General features: G+C 36.3%; 1 protein-coding gene across 2 annotated transcripts in view; it reads left to right on the top strand.

The window, feature by feature from the left end:
- The window catches only part of Edil3 (EGF like repeats and discoidin domains 3), a 448,869-nt gene that overhangs the window by 277,117 nt on the left and 151,597 nt on the right, over positions 1-20,155 (top strand). For both annotated transcript variants that reach the window (XM_028854156.2, XM_028854155.2), the window contains one exon: positions 18,204-18,385. In XM_028854156.2, coding sequence (XP_028709989.1) covers positions 18,204-18,385 — 182 coding nt within the window. The remainder of the gene's footprint in view (positions 1-18,203; positions 18,386-20,155) is intronic.

The raw sequence follows: 20,155 nt of genomic DNA, 5'->3' as shown, positions 1-20,155 counted from the left end.
CTTCACTACCCACAGAGTCATTTCATTATGTCCCCAATCGCAAGATAGAATGATATGTGAACTATGTCTAACTTTAATCTACAGTCTGTGGCAGAAACAGCAGGAACAAAGATTACAAAATGAATTTATCTGTCTTTTCATTTATTAATATGAAATTTTGAACTGGTAGCTAAAGGTCCAGATTATCATTTCTATAGATTCTGCACTCTGCTTAAATAATGTCATATCACAATGCTTATCATGACCAAATAATAACATACACTTTTGAGGAGAGCAGGTAAGTAACCTAGTATGTTCATCTAGAGGGAATCAGTATGTCTAGATAGTACTTCTCCTAATAGTGGTTATGAAAAAAGATAGATATAAAAGTCTGGGACTGAGGTGAAAGTGTACTCATAGTGTAATGGAGAACGATGTGAAGGGAAATGCCATCTGTTATTTGAGCCTTGATCGAATGATCCAGTTATGTATTTGAGTATCTCTTAGTGCCAGTCACTATGAGTGATTCAGGAAGTATACCAGTCAGTCTAGCAGGGAAGAACCAAATACAAAAAATGTCATAAAACATGTATAATGTTACATGGAAGTCAGACACACATTTATAAGTTGATATCAAAAAATATTTGTTCAAAGAAGAACATACAAGTGCTTTTTTAACATTACAATGTGGACTTAAGAGGGGTTTTTTTGCATACCAGGATTGACACAAGTAATTGAGATTAGAGGAAGAATGTGACAAGTAAAAATGATAGATACTGATTAAAAAATCATTTCAGATACTGTCTTCTGAGTAAAATTACTAAAAGGTAAATAGTAAGCATCTAATAAGTTGACCATCACCTTCTGAATGTTTATCATTTATTAAAAAGTATGGATTCAGGAGTCTGAGGTAGTGAGATTTTCACATAATTTCCTTAGCATACAGGAATTTAATGTTGATTAAAGTGAGCTATGTGGGAAACAGACAGCAGCTGCTCAGATCATGAGGTCTTGAGCTATGATGAAGTTATCCACAGCAGTAAATGATTACTGTAATTAATAACACTTATGTGTGTCTTGATGTCAAAATATTATTTTGTTTTTTTTAAAACATTGTATGTGTGGAACTTCTGAATCACTTAATATTGATTTGATCACTTTGGTGAATCTGTAATAGAGAATGAGAAAAGATTAATGCTAGTAGGGTTGGATCCAGATGTTTAAGCGTGGCTTTAGTGCAATACACACGGTGTAATCGCTGCATTACTGTGTTCGTGAAATAAACTTGACTTATACAAACTGTAGACGCTAGTACATATGTTATAGATTATAATATAACTAAAGCAGATTAAAACAACTTATTGTTGATATTTTTGTGGCTACCTCTCCAATTTCTCTTCTGTCTTGTACATGCTGATTACAATACTGATAATCAGGGACAATCTTTCTACTAAAATTACAGACTTTTGGAAAATATGGTTGTTTAATATTATCATAATTTTTGTACTCTATTGTTATTTATAACATAATATTTAACACAATTAGCTCTTTATATCTTTCCAATAGTACAATGAAACCTTGAGAGAATAAACCCAACACCATTTCTTTGTGACAAAAGACCACATGTAAAGAAAATTTCTTGAAAACATATATGTAAGTGATATTATATAGACTGAGAAGGTTTTATGTGAGTGTATGTAAACACACATGCATGCAGGTGACATTATACAGTTTCAGCGGTTACATATGTGAATACGCATACACACACATATATATATATATATGTTCATATATACACACATGCAAGTGGTATTATACAAACATGAAGAGAATATATATATATATATATATATATATATATATACACACACAGACATGTATCCACACAAGTGACATCATGAAGACTGAGCAGGTTGTGTTTAGGTATATATGCATACACACACACACAAACACATAAAAGTGACATATAAAGAGGAATGGGTTGTATATGAATGCACACACATGAATACATACATGTGATATTATATAGACTGAATAGGTTGTATTTACGAGTGTATATGTATACACACTACACACACAGACACACACACATCTATTTGCATACAAATAACATTACACAGACTGACTGGGTTTTATTTAAGTATGTATATGTGTATACATACACACATACAGACAACAACAATTAATTAAAGAAGAGGCCATGTTTTGAAAGAGGGTAAGGAGGACTTATTGGAGGGAGGAAAGAGAAGGGTTAGTAGTGTAATTATATTACAATCTCAAAAAAATGAAGTAATAAAAAGAAAATGTTCTTTTAGTGTCAGATGGTTAAAAGTCCTTTGTCTTCTAATTCTACTGATGGATAATTATCTGAAAAGAAATCTCTGCCTTCTGGTCAAGGTCACGTTTAGACCCAATTTATGACTTTTTTTTTCAGTATGTCCTGTCTGTGGCCTTGGAAATCAGATAAAGTGAATGAACGCAATTTTCTCACGTTGGTTGCTAATGTGTGTGCCATGCTGAAGCAGAGAGGGTGCCACAGAGGAGGCGAGCAGGGGGTCCAGTTCAGCAGGAAGTGCAGGTTGCTATCCTCTCTGGTATGCCGTGGAATAAATGATCTATCACTGAGTACTTCAACAAAATTGCCAACAGCTAAAACAGCATCTTCCTTCGTTCTAAATGGAGCACTGTTCAGATCCTAAATTGGCTGGAAAATATCCATCATATATGTGCTTTTTTTAAGTTGTAATCTGATTTGTCACAGTGCTAATGTGGGACTCTCCTCTAAGAGACCCCTATTTTCCCCCACTGTAGAGAAAAGTGCCTGCCAGACACAGACCTATTTTAAAAGGAGGTTATTTAATTAGTTATTTTTATTTCCAGCGAGACTGGCAATATACTGTGGGGAATCATTTCATTTTCATTCATTACAGAAGGCATGGTTTATATTTCCCCCAGGCAAAGGGCTTTATCTGACAAGTTGAATGCTTTAGTGACAAAAATATCTGATGATGGATATGGTATTAAGGAGATGCCAAGTGACACAATGCTTTGAATCACTTTCCATAACTGTATGATTAATGGTTGTTCATATGTGTGTATTTATAATTTTTATTAGAGAACATTTTGCATGGGAGTATGAGTAGGTTTTATTCTCCATTTTTATTTCTCTGGGAAGAGATGGATGGATTTAAACCTGTCTGAACCTGTGGCATATGTGTAAACCATGGTTCTCTAGGTATTTACAGTAAAGTCAATTTCACCCATCCATGAATTTTTATAGCAGCTCTCTTTAACTGCAGTAAAACAACAACACAAATACTACAATTCACTCAAGGCATACTGGCTGCTATAGGCTTCCTAAGTTCTTGTTCAGTATTGTTCCTGACTTTTTGAACAAGTGTGCAAGTGAGTGGCATCCTCTCTGATACATAGATGATTAATCCGTTAGTGCACATACTTTGAGGTGTATTAATGTTATATAAATGTTTAAAAAATAAACACACCAGACTCCTATACCAAGCCATTCTGAATTAATTAGAACAAGATGTGTCCTGGCACTGGGACTTCTAAGGAGCTTTCCAAATTAGCCTAATGTGCAGCAAAACTGAAAACTGGAACTTTCAAAGGTTAAGTAAATTCCCCAAGTTTCCATCATTGCTAAGTGGTGCTGTAGGAATTCAAACCCTAAACTCTCTGACTCCGGAAGACCAAGTGGTCAGTGAAGGAGGACATACTTCATGCACGAGCTCTGCTTAGAGTGTCCATTCTTGGAACTGAATTCCCTTTCATGCTTTCAGCCAGAATCGCAGTGAAGGCCAGTTAGCAGCAGAAAATTTGCCAAAAACTCAATGATGCGCTTTATATACTTTTAAATTTTCATTTATTAATTTATACTTAATTGTTACTTTGGTTTTCTTTCCCTAAAATACTTATGATATAGTTATGTACTGTAAAAACTCTAAAATCAAAATGAGGGTTTCCATTTTATTTTTGTTGCAGTTTTGGTTTAACTGAAATAATCATTTTTTTTCTTTTTCTTTCTTTCTTTCTTTTTTCCATCTTTTGAGACAAGGTCTCACTATGTAACCCTGGCTGTCCTGGAACTTACTCTGTACACAGGCTGGACTTGAACTGCCTCTGCCTCCCTACTGCTGGGATTAGAGGCACGCGCCACTCCACCCAGCTGAAATGATAAATTTTCAAAGTACTATGTTTTCAAGGATATTTTAGGGCAACCCTGTCAGCACAATTTATATTTCACGGAGTTCATCTTTTCTGTAGCTACAGAGGAATTGGGGAATTGAAGAAACTATTGAGCTAATGATATATTTTCTTCCTAAAATAACACTTGTGCCCCTGCTTTTCTTTTTTTCTGTACACTTTATGCTGTTTACCTTTTTATATTAAAAATAGTGACTATGTCTTATGATGACTGAGATAGATTACCATTTTTTTATACATTTTACTTTTTAAAAAAAGACTTTCTAAGAAAAGCAAGTCCTTTTTCCCTTTGTTCAGGATTTTCCAGAAGTGCAAAAGATGCTTGTTTCATTTTCGGTTAATTATGTTTGCATCTTGATGCCCCTCCCAGACTCCTGGTTTGTGATATTATTAAGCATCTAAGTGTGCCTAGCTGACATTTGCAAGATGAAAGCTTCTATCTAGATGAGATGTTTTTTTTATTGTCATTCCATAATGAAAGAGGCATAGTTTTTTTTTTTTTTCTTTAAGGCATTTAAAGCAAGCTATGGCTCATGCCCATAATTCCAGAGGCTCAGGTCACAGGATCTGGAGTTGAATGCTGGTCTAGGAAAAAATAGAAAATATTTCTCAAAAGCAAATCAAACAAAGTTACAAACAGAACAAAAAAAGCATCTGTTTTATTATGATTGTTTAATTTCTTTAAAAATTGATGATATATTTGCCTGGTGTTGGTGGTGCACACCTTTAATCCCAGCACTCAGGAGACAGGCAGATCTCTCTGAGTTCAAGGCCAGCCTGGTCTACAGAGCGAGTTCCAGGAGAGCTAGGGCTGTTACTCAGAGAAACCTTGTCTCACCCCCCCCCCCAAAAAAAAAGATAAAATATAAATACAAGAAATTGATTATGTAAGTGTAATATACCTTTATATGCAAATAAAAGCATATGTATCTGTTTATTCATTAGATTGAACTATATAGCAATAATGTATCATGCTGCAATATACAGAAAGTAACTATTTTATTCCATATGGACATTTCGTTGACTGTATCTAAGGCTCACTTTCATTTGAGCAGCTGAAGATTTAAATTTGTATTGAAGACCGGAAGTGTGTGCCTGGCCTCTGACACACAGGTGCCGCTGGCAGAAGCTGTAGCGATTTCTCCTTCCCATAAACAGTGTTCAAAAGTGTTTAACCTGGGCACCACAGAACGTCGGGATCTCCTTGATTATTACAAATAATAAACCTGGGAAGAAGCAGAAGTCAGAATTTCTGTTTCACCAGCCTCTTCTCTGTTCAGCACCCTGTAAAACAGCTCTGGTGTGAGTCTCTGCTGAGTGAGAGATAATGTATGAGGAGCTAGCCTCACCTTTAGAAATTCATAATAAAAAATACTCTATTAAATTCCCCTAGAATGTTCTTCTCATAAAGCTAGTAAAGCGTTCTCTGTTTTAGTAGCTTTATATTTATTTTGCTCAAAATTCCTCATTGAATTATCCCCTTCAGGACCACAGAAGCCATTGTAAATTCAATAGGCAAAGCCTACTGGTACTGTCTTCTGTGGGGGGTGTTCAGCTTGTAGATGGATAGGGTGAAAATTCATCTTCTGTCTCAGCTGCATGGTGAAAAATCTGGATATACATGTTAGTGTGTATGCCTGTGTGTATATATGTGTTTATCCATGTGTGTATGTATGAATGGGTGTGTATATGTATATATCTATGCATACATGCATGCATGTATGTATGTAGCTGTGTATATATGCATGGATGTATGTGTATATATATGTATGTATGTGTATTTGTGCTTAAAAATGACAAAGAAAAATAGCACAGTTGAGACTCTAAATTACAGAGTCTGAATGTGAAAGAAGTTTGTGGTTTGCAACCTGCATTTGACCCCCTTTCAGAGGCCTTGTGTGAAATCTCCAGTAGAGAAAACAAATAGGCTCAGTCCTTTTAAGTTACTTGAACCAGCCCTAATAATTCTCTGAACTGTGTAGGTAATAGTCAGTTGTCTCCCAAATTAATCAAGCATTCCTTTACATTTTAGGATAGAATACAGGAAATAGATGTCTCTAGAATCCAAATGACCCGATCATTATCTTCACATTTTCAGACCGTTGTGTTTTATTTAGAATTCATCCCATGATTTCCACAGTCCCGTCTGAAAGCTTATTGTGCTGCACTGTGCTATCTGCTACAGCTTGCTTGGCCTCTTGTATTTCATTTGACCTTCAGAATATCCAGACGTCACACGTGACCTGAGATAATATCTAGTGTGAAGAAAGGTATAAAAATACTGTACCTGATAGGTAGAGCTGGTAATGAGATTGGAGACTATGACTTATCTCAGAAATAAAAATCATTGTTGTGTGCCAATAATACCGCTTTGTAACCAAGCTTCAGAGAAGCTACTTTGTAACATTTGTCCTAATATGTATCTGAAAAAAAAATCACTTAAAAAACATAAATAAATTAAAAGTGTGGAAATGGGTCTTCACCATAGGTTGAGCATTTTCATTCAGCGTTTATGCTGTTCAACAGCTAAGTCCGCCTTCGGCATTTTATTTGGGACCTATATCCATTGTTGATGTTATACTCTGCAGATGTGTGTTTTGGAAGTAAGTGATAATATGTATAAGTCTTTGGTTTTTTTTCCTGCAGGATTTTTACTGACTCTTGTTTGACCACGCCATGCTATGACCTTCATAACTGGAGAAAGACACACAATGTACTTTGTGTGGTATCCTGAGTACAAGTTACTGAAACCTTGCCTAGCTGCAAGCTTGCTTTTAGCCCCTGGGAAACCTATACAGCACTTACTCACTTACGTGTTATTTTTTTGTTTTGTTTTGTTTTGTTTTGATCATAAGCACTAAAGCATACTCTTTATTGTCTTCCTGCAGCACACTTTACTGGGTTGGGATGATTATCTTTAGATTGTGATAAGTTTTCTTTAAATTATTGCAATAAAAATGTTGTCCTTTGAATACTAGGTTATAAGGACTTTTCTACTTAAGTAACACCCAGCATGCCTCATAAATACACATGCAATTTAGCTTTGGGGGATATTAAAGGATAATTTCCTGCTATAATTTGATTTATTCATCGGTTTAACTTTTTCCTGAGTCAGACCAATTAATCAAAACTAATAATATATCATAATTGACTGGAGATAAGGCAGATGAGAAAAAGAATACCCTCACTTTACAGGGAAAGTAACTAGATAGCTGATAATTGAATCCATAATATTATGCAGCTTTCATTTAAAGTTGACATTTCCTCTGCCTCCAAGAGTTGATTTTTATAAGTTCTCATGCCCCAAAATACAAGAAAAATAGTATTTTAAAGTTTTGGCCACCACTCAGTACTTAAAAGTGACAATATCTGTATTCAGAAGACTATTCCATTAAAAAAAAAGAGGTAGTTATAATTCCAAATGCTATGGTTGTTTTACTTTAGCTCTCAAAACTGAGAGCTGCAAATTTGTTAGACATTGTGCTAAGTGTTTTGGAAGCACACAACATAGAGAGGCATGGCTTCTACCTTTGAGAAGTTAGATAGATAGATAGATAGATAGATAGATAGATAGATAGATAGATAGATAGATAGATAGATGGATAGATAGATAGACAGACAGTTAGATAGATAGATAGATAGATAGATAGATAGATAGATAGATAGATAGATAGACAGATGATAGATAGATAGATAGATAGATAGATAGATAGATAGATAGATAGATAGATAGATTTGATCTGGGAGATTTAATCAGGACATTTCTTCATCTTTCCAATGTGTGGAAATGGTAAAGCACAATTCATAATGGAATTGGAGGAATAGCTCCTAATGCCCCATATCATAGAACCACAGCATTCATGATCATGAAAAAATAGCATATATCTGAACTAGGCAATCCATCTGACACAAAGAAATTTCAATTTTATGTGCAACTCAAATAAGCAGAAGTATTGCTGGTTGAAATTATGAGTTGCCTAACTGTGTCCTCTGTGGTTTATACCCTGGTGCAGAGAAGTTCTTGTGTGTGGAGGGAAGCAAAAGTTGTGAGATGGACATTTCACTTTAGTTTCATTTAAGGTGACACTCTGGACATTTTAAATAGGAGGCAAACAGGAATGCTCCACGGGAATTGAAGAATGTTGGCTACAGGAAAGGCTGCTTTTGTCTCTTCACCTTCCCATGCCCATTCCATGTCCTGAGAGATGCTTTTCATCTCCTGTGCATCCTGCAGCCGAACAGAGTCTTCATGCTATTTCCCTGAGGTCCGTCTTCTGCTAACTTCCTGTCTTCCCACCATCTCTTGCTCTTTTTTGCTGACACTCCTTCCTAAAACTTGGAATATGATAACCTTGAGAGAAATCAGATGAAAGGCTTGGGGATTAGATGTCGAGTGTCATCAGAAAACACACCCTTTGAGCTCCCTTTAGCCCTCTGGCCACAGTGAAGAGAAACAGTCTTGCTGCCTTCTTACTGATTTTAAGGCCAGGTCTCAAGACAAGAAAAGTAAAACAAATACTAGGGATAAATAAAAGCTGGGGTACAAGTGGCACAGCGGGAAGCTGCCATTGGAATCAGCATTAATTTCTGCAGACCTGGAGGTCAGCAATCATCCCTTTGCCAGTCCTCCTGCTCAGCACAATTACCATGCTATGCTAAGCACAGCGGAGGACTCACTGGTATGAGAAGATGAGATGCTCGGAGGGAGAGGGGACTGGAGATGCTTAAAAGAGATTTGTTTCTTACACGGCTTTAATTTGAAATCCTCTCATTCTAAAGATGTCTGAATATTGAGATAGAGCAAATGAAAGCGGTACATCCCTGTTCCAATTCAGCCGTGCATCCCACTTATTTGAAAGGCTTAATCAGCAACACTGAGAAGCAAGAGGTGAGACATCTTGAGCGTGGCTTGCTTGTCAGCTGCAAGATCAATAAAATGTAGATGCAATTCTTTGCCACACTCCAGAGAACGAGTTTGCAGAGTGAGAAGGACTTCACTCTAAAGCTATTCTCCTCACATTTGGACAGCACTCTGGAGAGGGCACTTGAGGCTTGGCCCCAGCTGGCCCAGCTGTTTCTGCTTCAACATGCCAAGTGACATCATTCTGTAGCTCGATGTTAATCTGGACATAGGCCTGGGGTGGGGGGAGGGAACAAGGAGACATTTCCAGTCCATTCAGACAACCAGGAGTGTACTTCTTTTCAGTGACTATGTAAATGATGCCCAAAAGCATTCAGTCTTCACTGTTGAATGGGCTCATTAATTTAAGCACATTGTCTTATCCAACAAAGGCAAGCACAGGACAAGGATGTATAAACAGAACCTCACAGCCAGCAAATACAGACTACTGTTTATACTGCTATAGTCTACTTTAGCTGCAGAGTTCAGCACTTATCACACCCCCACTGCATCTACTATAGAGGTACCAATGGGGTATTCCAGAAACCCTTGGTAATGGTAGCCTACTGAAAAAGAGATGCTCCCATTATCCATCTCATTAAAGCTCTTCTTTTTTTTTTTTTTTTTTTTTTTTTTTTTTTGCAATTAAGGATATCCAATGAACTTTATTTTAAATATCTTCTTCTGCAAAGTTCAAGAACAATGTCACTGAGTATTTTGAGTTAATCTTGGATCAAGATGCTATTTAGGATTTGAGTTTAGAAAGGAAAATATCAAAAGATATCTAACATAGTAAAAGTTTGAACATTTGCCTAATGGGATCATTTCTGAGTAATAATAATTGGCTCTTTTTACACAGTGTTAATAAAACATGTTCAAAGAAAACATAGATGATAACGTGACTGGAGAACATTTTTCACATCTTATATTTCAAGATTTGAACTGGTTATAGTGGGACAGGGTACCAATTACACAAGTCTAGACTGAAGCAGAAGAATATATGTATAAATTTGACACTGGTTTTCATTAGATAGTGAGAATCTGTCAATAAACAAACAATACAAGATACAGTTGCCTTAAGAAATCATGATTATTGTTATATTCTGAAATGATTTTAATGCTTCCTAATGTTTAAGTTTCATTCTGATCCTTACATTAAGATAAGCTTGTAAAAGGTGGTTAAATAATCAGGGCTCTGACCTCATGAATTGATTGTTGTTTTGTGAGTGGGCTAGTGCATGGATGGAGAGAGCATGATGTAAGTTCTGTATCAATTGCCTTCACCTTTTCTGCCTTCTATGACCAATTGCTTTTGCTTTCATAGTATGATACATCACAAAGGTCCTTACCAAGTGTTAGTTCCATGCATGTACTTGACTTCTTAGCCTCCAGTGTCATGAAACCATAACACTTTGTGGTAGTTTGAAAGAAAATGGCCCCCAAAGGGAGTGGCAATATTAGAAAGTGTGGCCTTGTTGGAGGAAGAAAGCTCTTCTTCCTCAGTGAAGATACAAAGAATTTTCCAAGAAGGCCTTTGAACTCTTTAGAAAATAGAAATGAAAATGACATAATTTTAACTGAATTACATAAATAAAACTTTACAATGACTCCTAGAATTTGTACTAGGTACTTAACTGTAGTCTTTGCTTTTAGAAGTCAGTATCTTCTCTTTCAAAAGTATGCAAAAATTGAAGTTTATTGTTAGATACAATGAGATACAATCCCTGCTGACAAAGGCTCACTCCCACCAGTTGGTGCAATGGACACGCAGACACAAGAAAGATGGACAGTTTATAAGGATCAGGGACAATGCTTGAGTGTCAAAGCAGGCTTTCCCATTCGACACCGTCCCTGCAGCCTGGTAATGGGAGAGAGCGAGCAGTTGGCGTCAATGGAGCCTGTAGTTGAAACAAAGCCAGCTCTGCAGTGTCAATCCAGCAGCAATATTGAGTTTTGATAAATTTCTCCAGAGGAATTAAGTTTAATGATTTTAGATGTTAAACACAACATGTGTTCCTATCAATTAAAGAGAGCACTACCTCTGCTATGTGTGACCTGTGAGAGTCAGACATCTTGTTTCCCTCCTCCACCGTATTGCAAATCATTACTAGTTCTACCAAATGTTACTTTTGAAGATTTCTTCACTCTTCCTCCTTGCTAACCTTCTTTTAGACATCCTTTTTTTTTTTCACTCAAATGAGTAGTATTTCTACTTGGTTATAATTCTGTCCTCTATAATAAATGTATCCCTAACAGTATAGTGAAATGATCTACATTAAATGAGAATGTAGCCACAATTAGAATATTTCAAAACCCTACCACAGATATAAGCAAGCTTCTCATTAGAATCCCGTACTGTATCTCTATTTCATCCACCAGGTCATAACCGCTCCCTGCAAATCTGTGTTGGTCTAGTAACACTAAACTCCTATGCCCCTCCTCATGTCCACCTACCTTCATTTCTTCACTTCTGTGTTAACTCATACTATTTTCCAGAATTCCTTCATTAAACCCCATACTGGGGTATGATTCCCTCACCCAACAATTCTGTGTACTCAATACAACTCCATTATACATAACATACAATGTTACCTTTTATCTCCTCTCTGGGACCAAATCCACCCTGAGAACAACAGGACTGTAAAGACATCATAGTGGCTGGCACTTCCTTCTCTTTTATTGCATTTAGAGTTACCTTTCAGAAAGTCCACCTCTGATCATGTAACTCACTCCCAATGGGATTTATAACTCTCATTTTTTTTCTTCATAGCACTTGCCAGGTTATGGTCTTTTCTAGTCATTTATTTGTTTGTACTTCATGTCTGCACAAAGATATTAATTCTCTGAGGACAAAGATATTTTGTGGTTTGTTCATTCCCTTATTTGGACACTACCAAGAAAAGTGCCTAGCATGTAGCAGACTTTAAATGGATATGTATGTTTAAAAGTTAATCGAATTAATGGAAGGTAGATGGATTTTAGACAGATAAGCACATAAGCAGAGTTCAGTTAATTAGTCAAACTTGAATTGGTCTATGATAAATTTTTCAGGTTTCTCTAGAGGAACAGAACTGATAGAATGAATGAATGATTTTATAGATAGATAGATAGATAGATAGATAGATAGATAGATAGATAGACAGATAGATAGATAGTGTGTGTGTGTGTGTGTGTGTGTGTGTGTGTGTGTGTGTGTGTGTGTGTAATCTTTTAAATCAGCTCATTTGAAATAGTAACTATTGTCTCAGAAGCTGAGACTACAGCTCCATTTATGATGCTGGGTGCCTTAGCCATCCCAATCTCATATTGAAAACATGGAGGTTCCTGGAGAATTGCCGGCTCTGTGTTGTCAATAGAAACCTGGAATGCTCCATATACATATTAGAGAAGGAATCTTCGTCAGCATAAGCTGCACCAAGGTAAATAAACTTGGCAGCAAGAGGAGAGGCCAAGTGAGAAAAAGGGGAATAATCTTCTTTCCATCTCCCTCTGTTATCTGGGCTGCCACCAGAGGTGCTAACTACATTTGGAGGGGATCTTCGTGCGTCACCAAGCAATCAGAACAGTTCCTCAAGTGAGGACCTCTACTCAGATGATAACAATTTGTGGGAAAGTGATAATAAAACCAGCCATCATAGCTATTCCTATGAAACAGGCAGCGCCCAGGCCACGGACAGTCTCCTGCTAAAAGGTTTGAGCCTTAGGGAATGTCTCGGCTCACAGTCCCCTTAGGTGGTCACCCTCTCCTTCTGCACCTCATTCACTTCGGTATCTTGCGGTCACTCTCCTTCGCTTACTGTTTCAATTCATCTCAGTTTGTGAGCTCCTTCATATTCAGAAGGCCCTAGAAATAGTCTTCATATTCCCTTGTATACTCTTCTCAGGGAAAGAGATTTCCCCAAATAAAGCCCCATCAGAAGAAATACGTTCCATCTTTGAAGAGACACTCTACATTCCACATCCATTTTTATAGGATTAACTCCCATTTCCATGTCCTCAGTAATGAAATAGTGTGATACCTTTTTTGTTCTTTAAAGTATTATGTGGAAAATCATGAGTGAATACTCATGGGAATGTGAATTTTCAAACACATAGTCCTCATTCTGTGAGAGATTTATCAACTATTATTGCATATTCCTTCTCTCATTTACTAATAGTGATGGCAATGCTTCCCCATAATATATTTATTTTAAGTATCTTACTATGAGTTGCTTAAGGTCACTTCATCTTAGGTCTATGGACATTTGCATTTTGAATTGTAACACCTGCCTTTATTATTAAACTGTCAGACTTAATAGGACCGTGGGGAAGAATATAACACAGGCTAAAGAAAATTAGATTCTGAACCTTTTATGATGATGACATCCATTTGTTTATGATCCCCATGATCAGTGAAGGAAGCTGCTATTGTGACAATGTGTCCAGGTGGGATAAACATGAGATGTGAATTTACTCATCAGTTTTCCATTTGCCCAACAGTGCTTTGATAGCTGCATGCAGCACCTATTTATTGAGTGCTGCAGTGTTTAAGGCATTATGCATCTAAAGTTGCAGCAGGGAAATAGATCTAGTACTGCTGTAAAAAGATGCTAACGGGCCTGAATCTAAGTCACTTCAACTGGGGTTCAGTTAAAGAAAATTTCAAGTGACCTTAGATAGCCATGCTCTTTATGTGCAAACAAAAAAATCACACTGTACTTTCAGTAACCTCAAGTAAAAAAATAACATGGGGGTTAGAGAGAAGGCTCAGCAGTTAAGAACGCAGGCTGCGCTTGGCAGTGGTGGGCACATGCCTTTAATCCCAGTACTATTGGAGGCAGAGGCAGGGGGGGTTCTGTTAGTTCGAGGCCAGCCTGGTCTACAGAGAGAGTTCCAGGTAAGCCAGCGCTATGCAGTGAAACCCTTTCTCAAGAAACTAAAAGTAGATAGATAGGTAGATAGATAGATAGATAGGTAGATAGATAGATAGATAGATAGATAGATAGATAGATAAAAAGATACATGATAGAAAGAGAGAGAGAGAAGAGAGGAAGGAAGGAAGGAAGGAAGGAAGGAAGGAAGGAAGGAAGGAAGGGAGGAAGGGAGGAAGGGAGGAAGGGAGGAAGGGAGGAAGGGAGGAAGGGAGGAAGGGAGGGAGGGAGGGAGGGAGGGAGGGAGGTAAGAAAGAAAGAAAGAAAGAAAGAAAGAAAGAAAGAAAGAAAGAAAGAAAGAAAGAAAGAAAGAAAGAAAGGAAGAGAAAAGAAAAAACAGGCTGTTCTTAGAGAACTCAGCTTCTATTCCCAGCACCTACATGGCAGCTCAAAAACATCTGTAACTCCAGGTCCGGGAGATTTGATGCCCTCTTCTGGCTTCTGTAGGCATCGGGCACACATGGTCCACAGACAACACCATATACATAAAATAAAATATATTTTTAAAAATTAAAGAAAACATAATTGAGAATAATTAGCATGTAAGAGATAAGATGTTACCTTTTGGACAGGCTTCATTGAAAAATCCTTCACAATTGAGTTTATGGTGTTGGGCTTTTTTGATAAATGTAAGTAAAATAGTAGATATGCAAATGTTGTAAAAGATTGTTTAAGAAAATGAGCAATATAGACTTTAGGACTGGTAAAAGCAATGCCTGTAAACTTGACAATATAAAAACAAGGTTCCTCATTTAAAAATACTTAATAGACACAAATCCCCAATAACATATGAGCATTTTTCTTTCATTTATTGTCAAATGAATGGCAACATGTGACTAATGAGCACTTGGTATAGATTGGAGTCTTATAGTACATGAACTTAAAAAAATATAGTCTATATCACTCAGCTATCAAAAATACAGTCTAAATCACTGTGAACTCTGCCAGCTTCACATGGAGACCCCTTGCTTCCATATACTGGGTATCCCAAAAGCCTTTTATCTGCAGCTGCCTACTGCAGACCATTTCCAGTGTGAAAAAGGAGTATTTTTCATGTCCTGTTTGATTGTATGAGACAGGATCCCATGCAGCCCAGGATGACCTGGAATTCACTTTGCCGCTTGACAAATACCTTGAACTTTTGGTCCTCTCTCCCTCCCTGTACTTGGCTCACATGAATGTATCACCACGGGTGTTTATGTGGTATGAGAATGAGGCCGCCAGCTATCTTCATGGTATACCAGCACAACCATTCTGTAGTCTAGTTTCTCAGGCCCAGAAGAGTTGCTTGCTACTCTGCCACTCTCTTGTTGATGCAAGCAAGGTGATGCTGAGGATTATATGCACTTGAAATTTCACAGGTAAATTTCAGGATGGTCCTAGTTTTCATGATACTGTTTACAATCATGGTAGAAAGAAACTACTAAAGGCAGTTAAGCAGAAACTTGCCTTCAATTATACAATTATTGAGCATTCAAGATACAGAGAAATAATTCCACTACATATTTCAGTTCCTGGTAGAGATTGCACTGATTAATGGTGATAAGTTACCACAGAGTTCATGAATCTTCAGAACTGGTGTTTTATGAAGTTTAAATTCTACAATGAGTAGAATTTCTTTGAGGTACCTTGGCACACATGTAAACAAAATCTCACAGCTTGTGTGCTAAAACCCATGGGATCTAACCTTAACTTGAACTAGTTTAATCCCTTCATACCGTAGACTGCAAAATGAGCCAAAAAAGATAGCAACAAAGTGAAAATCATTCATTTGTATTCAGCTTATGATAATGCAAAAGTTCAAAGCCAATATTTTCTGGTGTGTTCCTTAATAAAGAGAAATGGGTAGTTTAAGGGTAACTAACAGTATAGATGAAAATCTAGTTTCTCTTTTCAAAGTGCTAAAAATAACATCCTGTATAATATAAAGTATTTTAGATGTGCATCCCTAAGTGTTATTCAGTTCTTGCTAAAGCTGCCATGCAGTTGAATTGATCAAGCTAGGCTCTGCAGGACTATCAATCTATTTAGTGATCTAAAATAAGCAGTCTGCAGTCAACATCCTCTCTGCTTCCAGCATCTTTGTATCCAAATATTACACAAAGAGCAGACAGGAGCCCTTGAAACTCTTCTAATGTTGATATTCTCTTTTCAATTCCTTTTTTAATTTTTTCTTGATATAATTACATCATTTCCCATTTCCCTTTCTTCCATCTAAACCCTCCCATATATCCCTTTTTGTTCTCTTCCCAGTGCATAGCCTCTTATTCATCAATTAATGTTACATACACAAATATATGTACATTTGTACATCCCTGAAAACATAGGTACAATCTACACCCTATGGGTACTCAACTTGACACAAAGAACTACAGCCAACTAATGGTGACATTTGTCAAAAGCCAGGCTTCTGCAATTTTTATAGTCTAACCAAGAGTAATCATGAAAGTTTCATAGCCTTTTATGAAGTCTGTAAACTCTAGAGGCTTAAAATGTGAAAGAAAAGAAAAGTCCTAAGAGTCAGCATTTGAGCTTCTCAATGCTAAGTGTTTAAGAATATGAGAATTAGTTTACCATGCTGTTCCTAAATTTTAAATATGAATGACTTCATAATGAGATGTAAAGTTTTTTCAGAAAGTGATAAACAGGTCAAATGCATGTTAAAAAGGAGAACATTGTATAGATATAACAATCCAAAAGAATATTTTTAATTGTTAATTGCAAAGAAGCCATTTAACTATGTTAACCTCATTGTTCCTAAAATAATCTGATGAAATAATTACGTATCCATATTTCCATCTTTAAAGTTTTAAAGCCATTCAAGAAGTGCTGGCAATTTTCAAAGGGCAGTTTAATCGACTGAGCATGTATTAGAAAAAAGAAACATGTCTATGTCAATGAAAACAGTGACCAATAAGAAACAAAATGATTAAATTCAATTAATATAATTAATAAAGTAATTAAATTAATTAAAACATAACTTAATCTTGGCAGTAATCACCAATCGAGAAGATATATATGTATCGACACTTAATAAGGCCAATGTTCTCTAGTCACAGGTTCAAGAATTCACATAGCATATTGTAATAGATATCATAATTAGAATTATTATTGATTACCTAAATATGCATCATAAAAATTCAACATGTGAAATGTTACTGAAATTTAAAAGTCAGGTACTAGATTTTGCTATATTACTTTACTGGTATTGAACCTTTAAGACTAAATTTAAAATTAATGATATTTTATGAACTGTATAATGAATATTTGTAACATAGCTCTATATAACTTCACTTGCACTGCCAATTTCAAGAATGAAATACAGTTGATATATAACAACATCTGATCTTAATCTATGCTTTAATCTTAGCAATGTAAACTTTTTACAAATAATGCTTTAAGGTTCCAGGTTACACATTTGTAGGAAATTCATAGGTACTTACATTTTAAGCATACAAACTAAATATGCAGAATTGTAAAATTTCAATTAAAATATTTGAGATAACATTTTAAGTTCATCACATACTATAATTATGAAAAATGTTATAAATGCTGGTTCATAGTTATGTGTTTTCAATAAAAATATTTGAACTATACTGTTTCTGTAATATAGATGTCACAGATAACTATTGTTATAATTTCAACAAAATATATACTGAGATTTTTATAAAAGCATAACTGATTAATATAAAATTCAAGTTTGAAAGTTTATAGGAGTGAAAAACATTAGCATTACATTAATTTTAATTCAAAATTCCTATGTTTCTTGTCAAGAAATAAATTATCAAAAAATTTTCTTAAGGACTAAAGACTCCTGAGTACGGCTCATCTTTGTGAATATGAAATGTGAAATAGGATTTAATTCTGTCTCATGGACAGAATATAGGCCTTTTTTTTTTTAAAGAAGTGGCTTTGGGTAATACAGCTCTCAGTGTAAGACAATACATCTGCACAAAGCTAAATCGTGATATAGAAGGCGAGGTTTTGAGAAGCCACTTTCAAACACAGGGAGCAGAGAGTGGCATAGTTGACCAGTCACTGTTTGCTATTGTAGTGATCAGTAACAGATCCGCCAGCTGGGCAGGACTGAAACGGTATCTGGTACAATTTAATCCCATTAAATGCCATTGTCATAAAGTCTGTCATTCTTTCCATTTTGATACACATACATGTTTTTCATGACTTCTTTCCAGAATGCTCCGGGCCATTGGGAATCGAAGGCGGGATCATATCCAATCAGCAGATCACGGCTTCGTCTACCCACCGAGCTCTTTTTGGACTCCAGAAGTGGTATCCCTACTATGCTCGGCTGAATAAGAAGGGACTTATAAACGCCTGGACAGCTGCTGAGAATGACAGGTGGCCATGGATTCAGGTAACAGAGGGGTGGGACAGAGCTGCCCCCCAAATGATCACAATCATTTATGGGAGTAGATTAGACAGAATTTGGTGTGATTCTTTCTCATGTTCAAAGTCTGGTTTAATCTATGATGACACTGGCTGCAAGATCTAAAAATGTGGGGAACAGGCACATTTCTCTGAAAATGTGAACACAGCATTAAGATGGGAGCATTCTCAGACTTAAATACACTGTTTTAAGTTATATTGAAAGAAAGAGATCTTATCATCATTTGCACATGTTCATTTATACAGTGTTAACATTTAGCAGCAGATTATGAAACAAAACAGTAACAATTTCATCTATATATTCTTTGTGAGAAATAATTTCCCATATGCAAATATAAAATGTACAACGGGTCATGATAATATCCAACTGTGTGCGGCGCCCTCTTTTTATAAATAGAGAATTTTTTAAGCATTCTGAGGGGCTTTATTACATATCTATTCTGTAAAACATTGGAAAGGATTTGGAAAGCTTCATAGTCTAAAGAGTAAAACAATATGATCACATGGTAATCTTCAAATTACAGAAATATTTGAAGTAGGTGTGTAATTACTTTATAAGTAGCTAATAATATTATAGAATGAATTACAAAACATTTTATAACTCTTCAAGAGTATCTGTAATTTTTCTATTTATTTATTTATTTATTTATTTATTTATTTATTTATTTATTTACTTATTTATTTATTTTGCATCCGGACTATAGTTTCCTCTCCTCCAAGTCCCCACCCACACATCCACTCTACCTCTGTTTATATTCAGAAAGGGGCAGGCCTCCCATGAACAACAACAAAACACGGCATATCGAGTTGCAGTATGACTAAGCACCTCCCCTCCGGTATATTAAGGTCAGACAAGGCAACTAACTCAGTATGAGGAATAGGATCACAAAAGCCAGCAAAAGAGTCAGAGACAGTCCCTGCTCCCACTGTTAGGAGCCCCACAATAGGAGCAAGCTACACAACTATAAAATATACAGAATGCCTAGGCTGGTCCATGGAGGTTCTCTGGTTATAGTTTCAGTCTCTGTGAGCCTCTATGAGCCCAGGTTAGTCAATTTTGTGGGTTTTCGTTCCTTTCTTTCTGTCTTTTTTTTTTGGGGGGGGGGTGATACAGGGTTTTTCTCTGTGTAGCTTTGGAGCCTATCCTGGACCTCTCTGTAGAAGATCTGGCCTCAAACTCACAGAGATACACCTGCCTCTTCCTCCTGATTGCTGGAATTAAAGGCATGTGCCACCATTGCCAGGTTCTGTGGGTTTTTTTGTGGTGTCTTTGACCCCTCTGGCTCCTACAATCCTTCCTTCCTTTCTTCAAACAGGATTCCCTGAGATTCGTGGTGGCTTTTATTCTCATCCACCAGCTAATTTTAAAACAGGAGACTACAACAATGTATTGGTATATTAAGAGCTTTGCCAGAGAAGAAATATCATAGCAAAGCTGACATCTCATATTGTATACATTCAAGCTTCCTGAGCACTCAAGTAAAAGCATAAAATAGGTGTATTTGAGAGACTGAAAAGATGATCAAAACTGATTTCTGTGAAATATTATACCTCTGTTCTTGTGATACCTTAATATAACTACAGTTTACCAAATCATTAACAGCACATGCCAAATGTGAAAAAAATCCAGTGTACTGAGGGGTCAGAGCACTCCTGTTGAAACTTCATGGGTTAGGAAATTTATATATAAGGCAGTTTTGGAAGATAGCTTCCACTGATCTAGATTCTCAGAAAAGAG

The sequence above is a fragment of the Peromyscus leucopus genome, chromosome 11 (assembly GCF_004664715.2).
Source record: "Peromyscus leucopus breed LL Stock chromosome 11, UCI_PerLeu_2.1, whole genome shotgun sequence".
NCBI classification, from domain to species: Eukaryota; Metazoa; Chordata; class Mammalia; order Rodentia; family Cricetidae; genus Peromyscus; species Peromyscus leucopus.
Note: the sequence above shows the minus strand (reverse complement) of the source record. Positions and strands in the feature narration are given on the sequence as shown.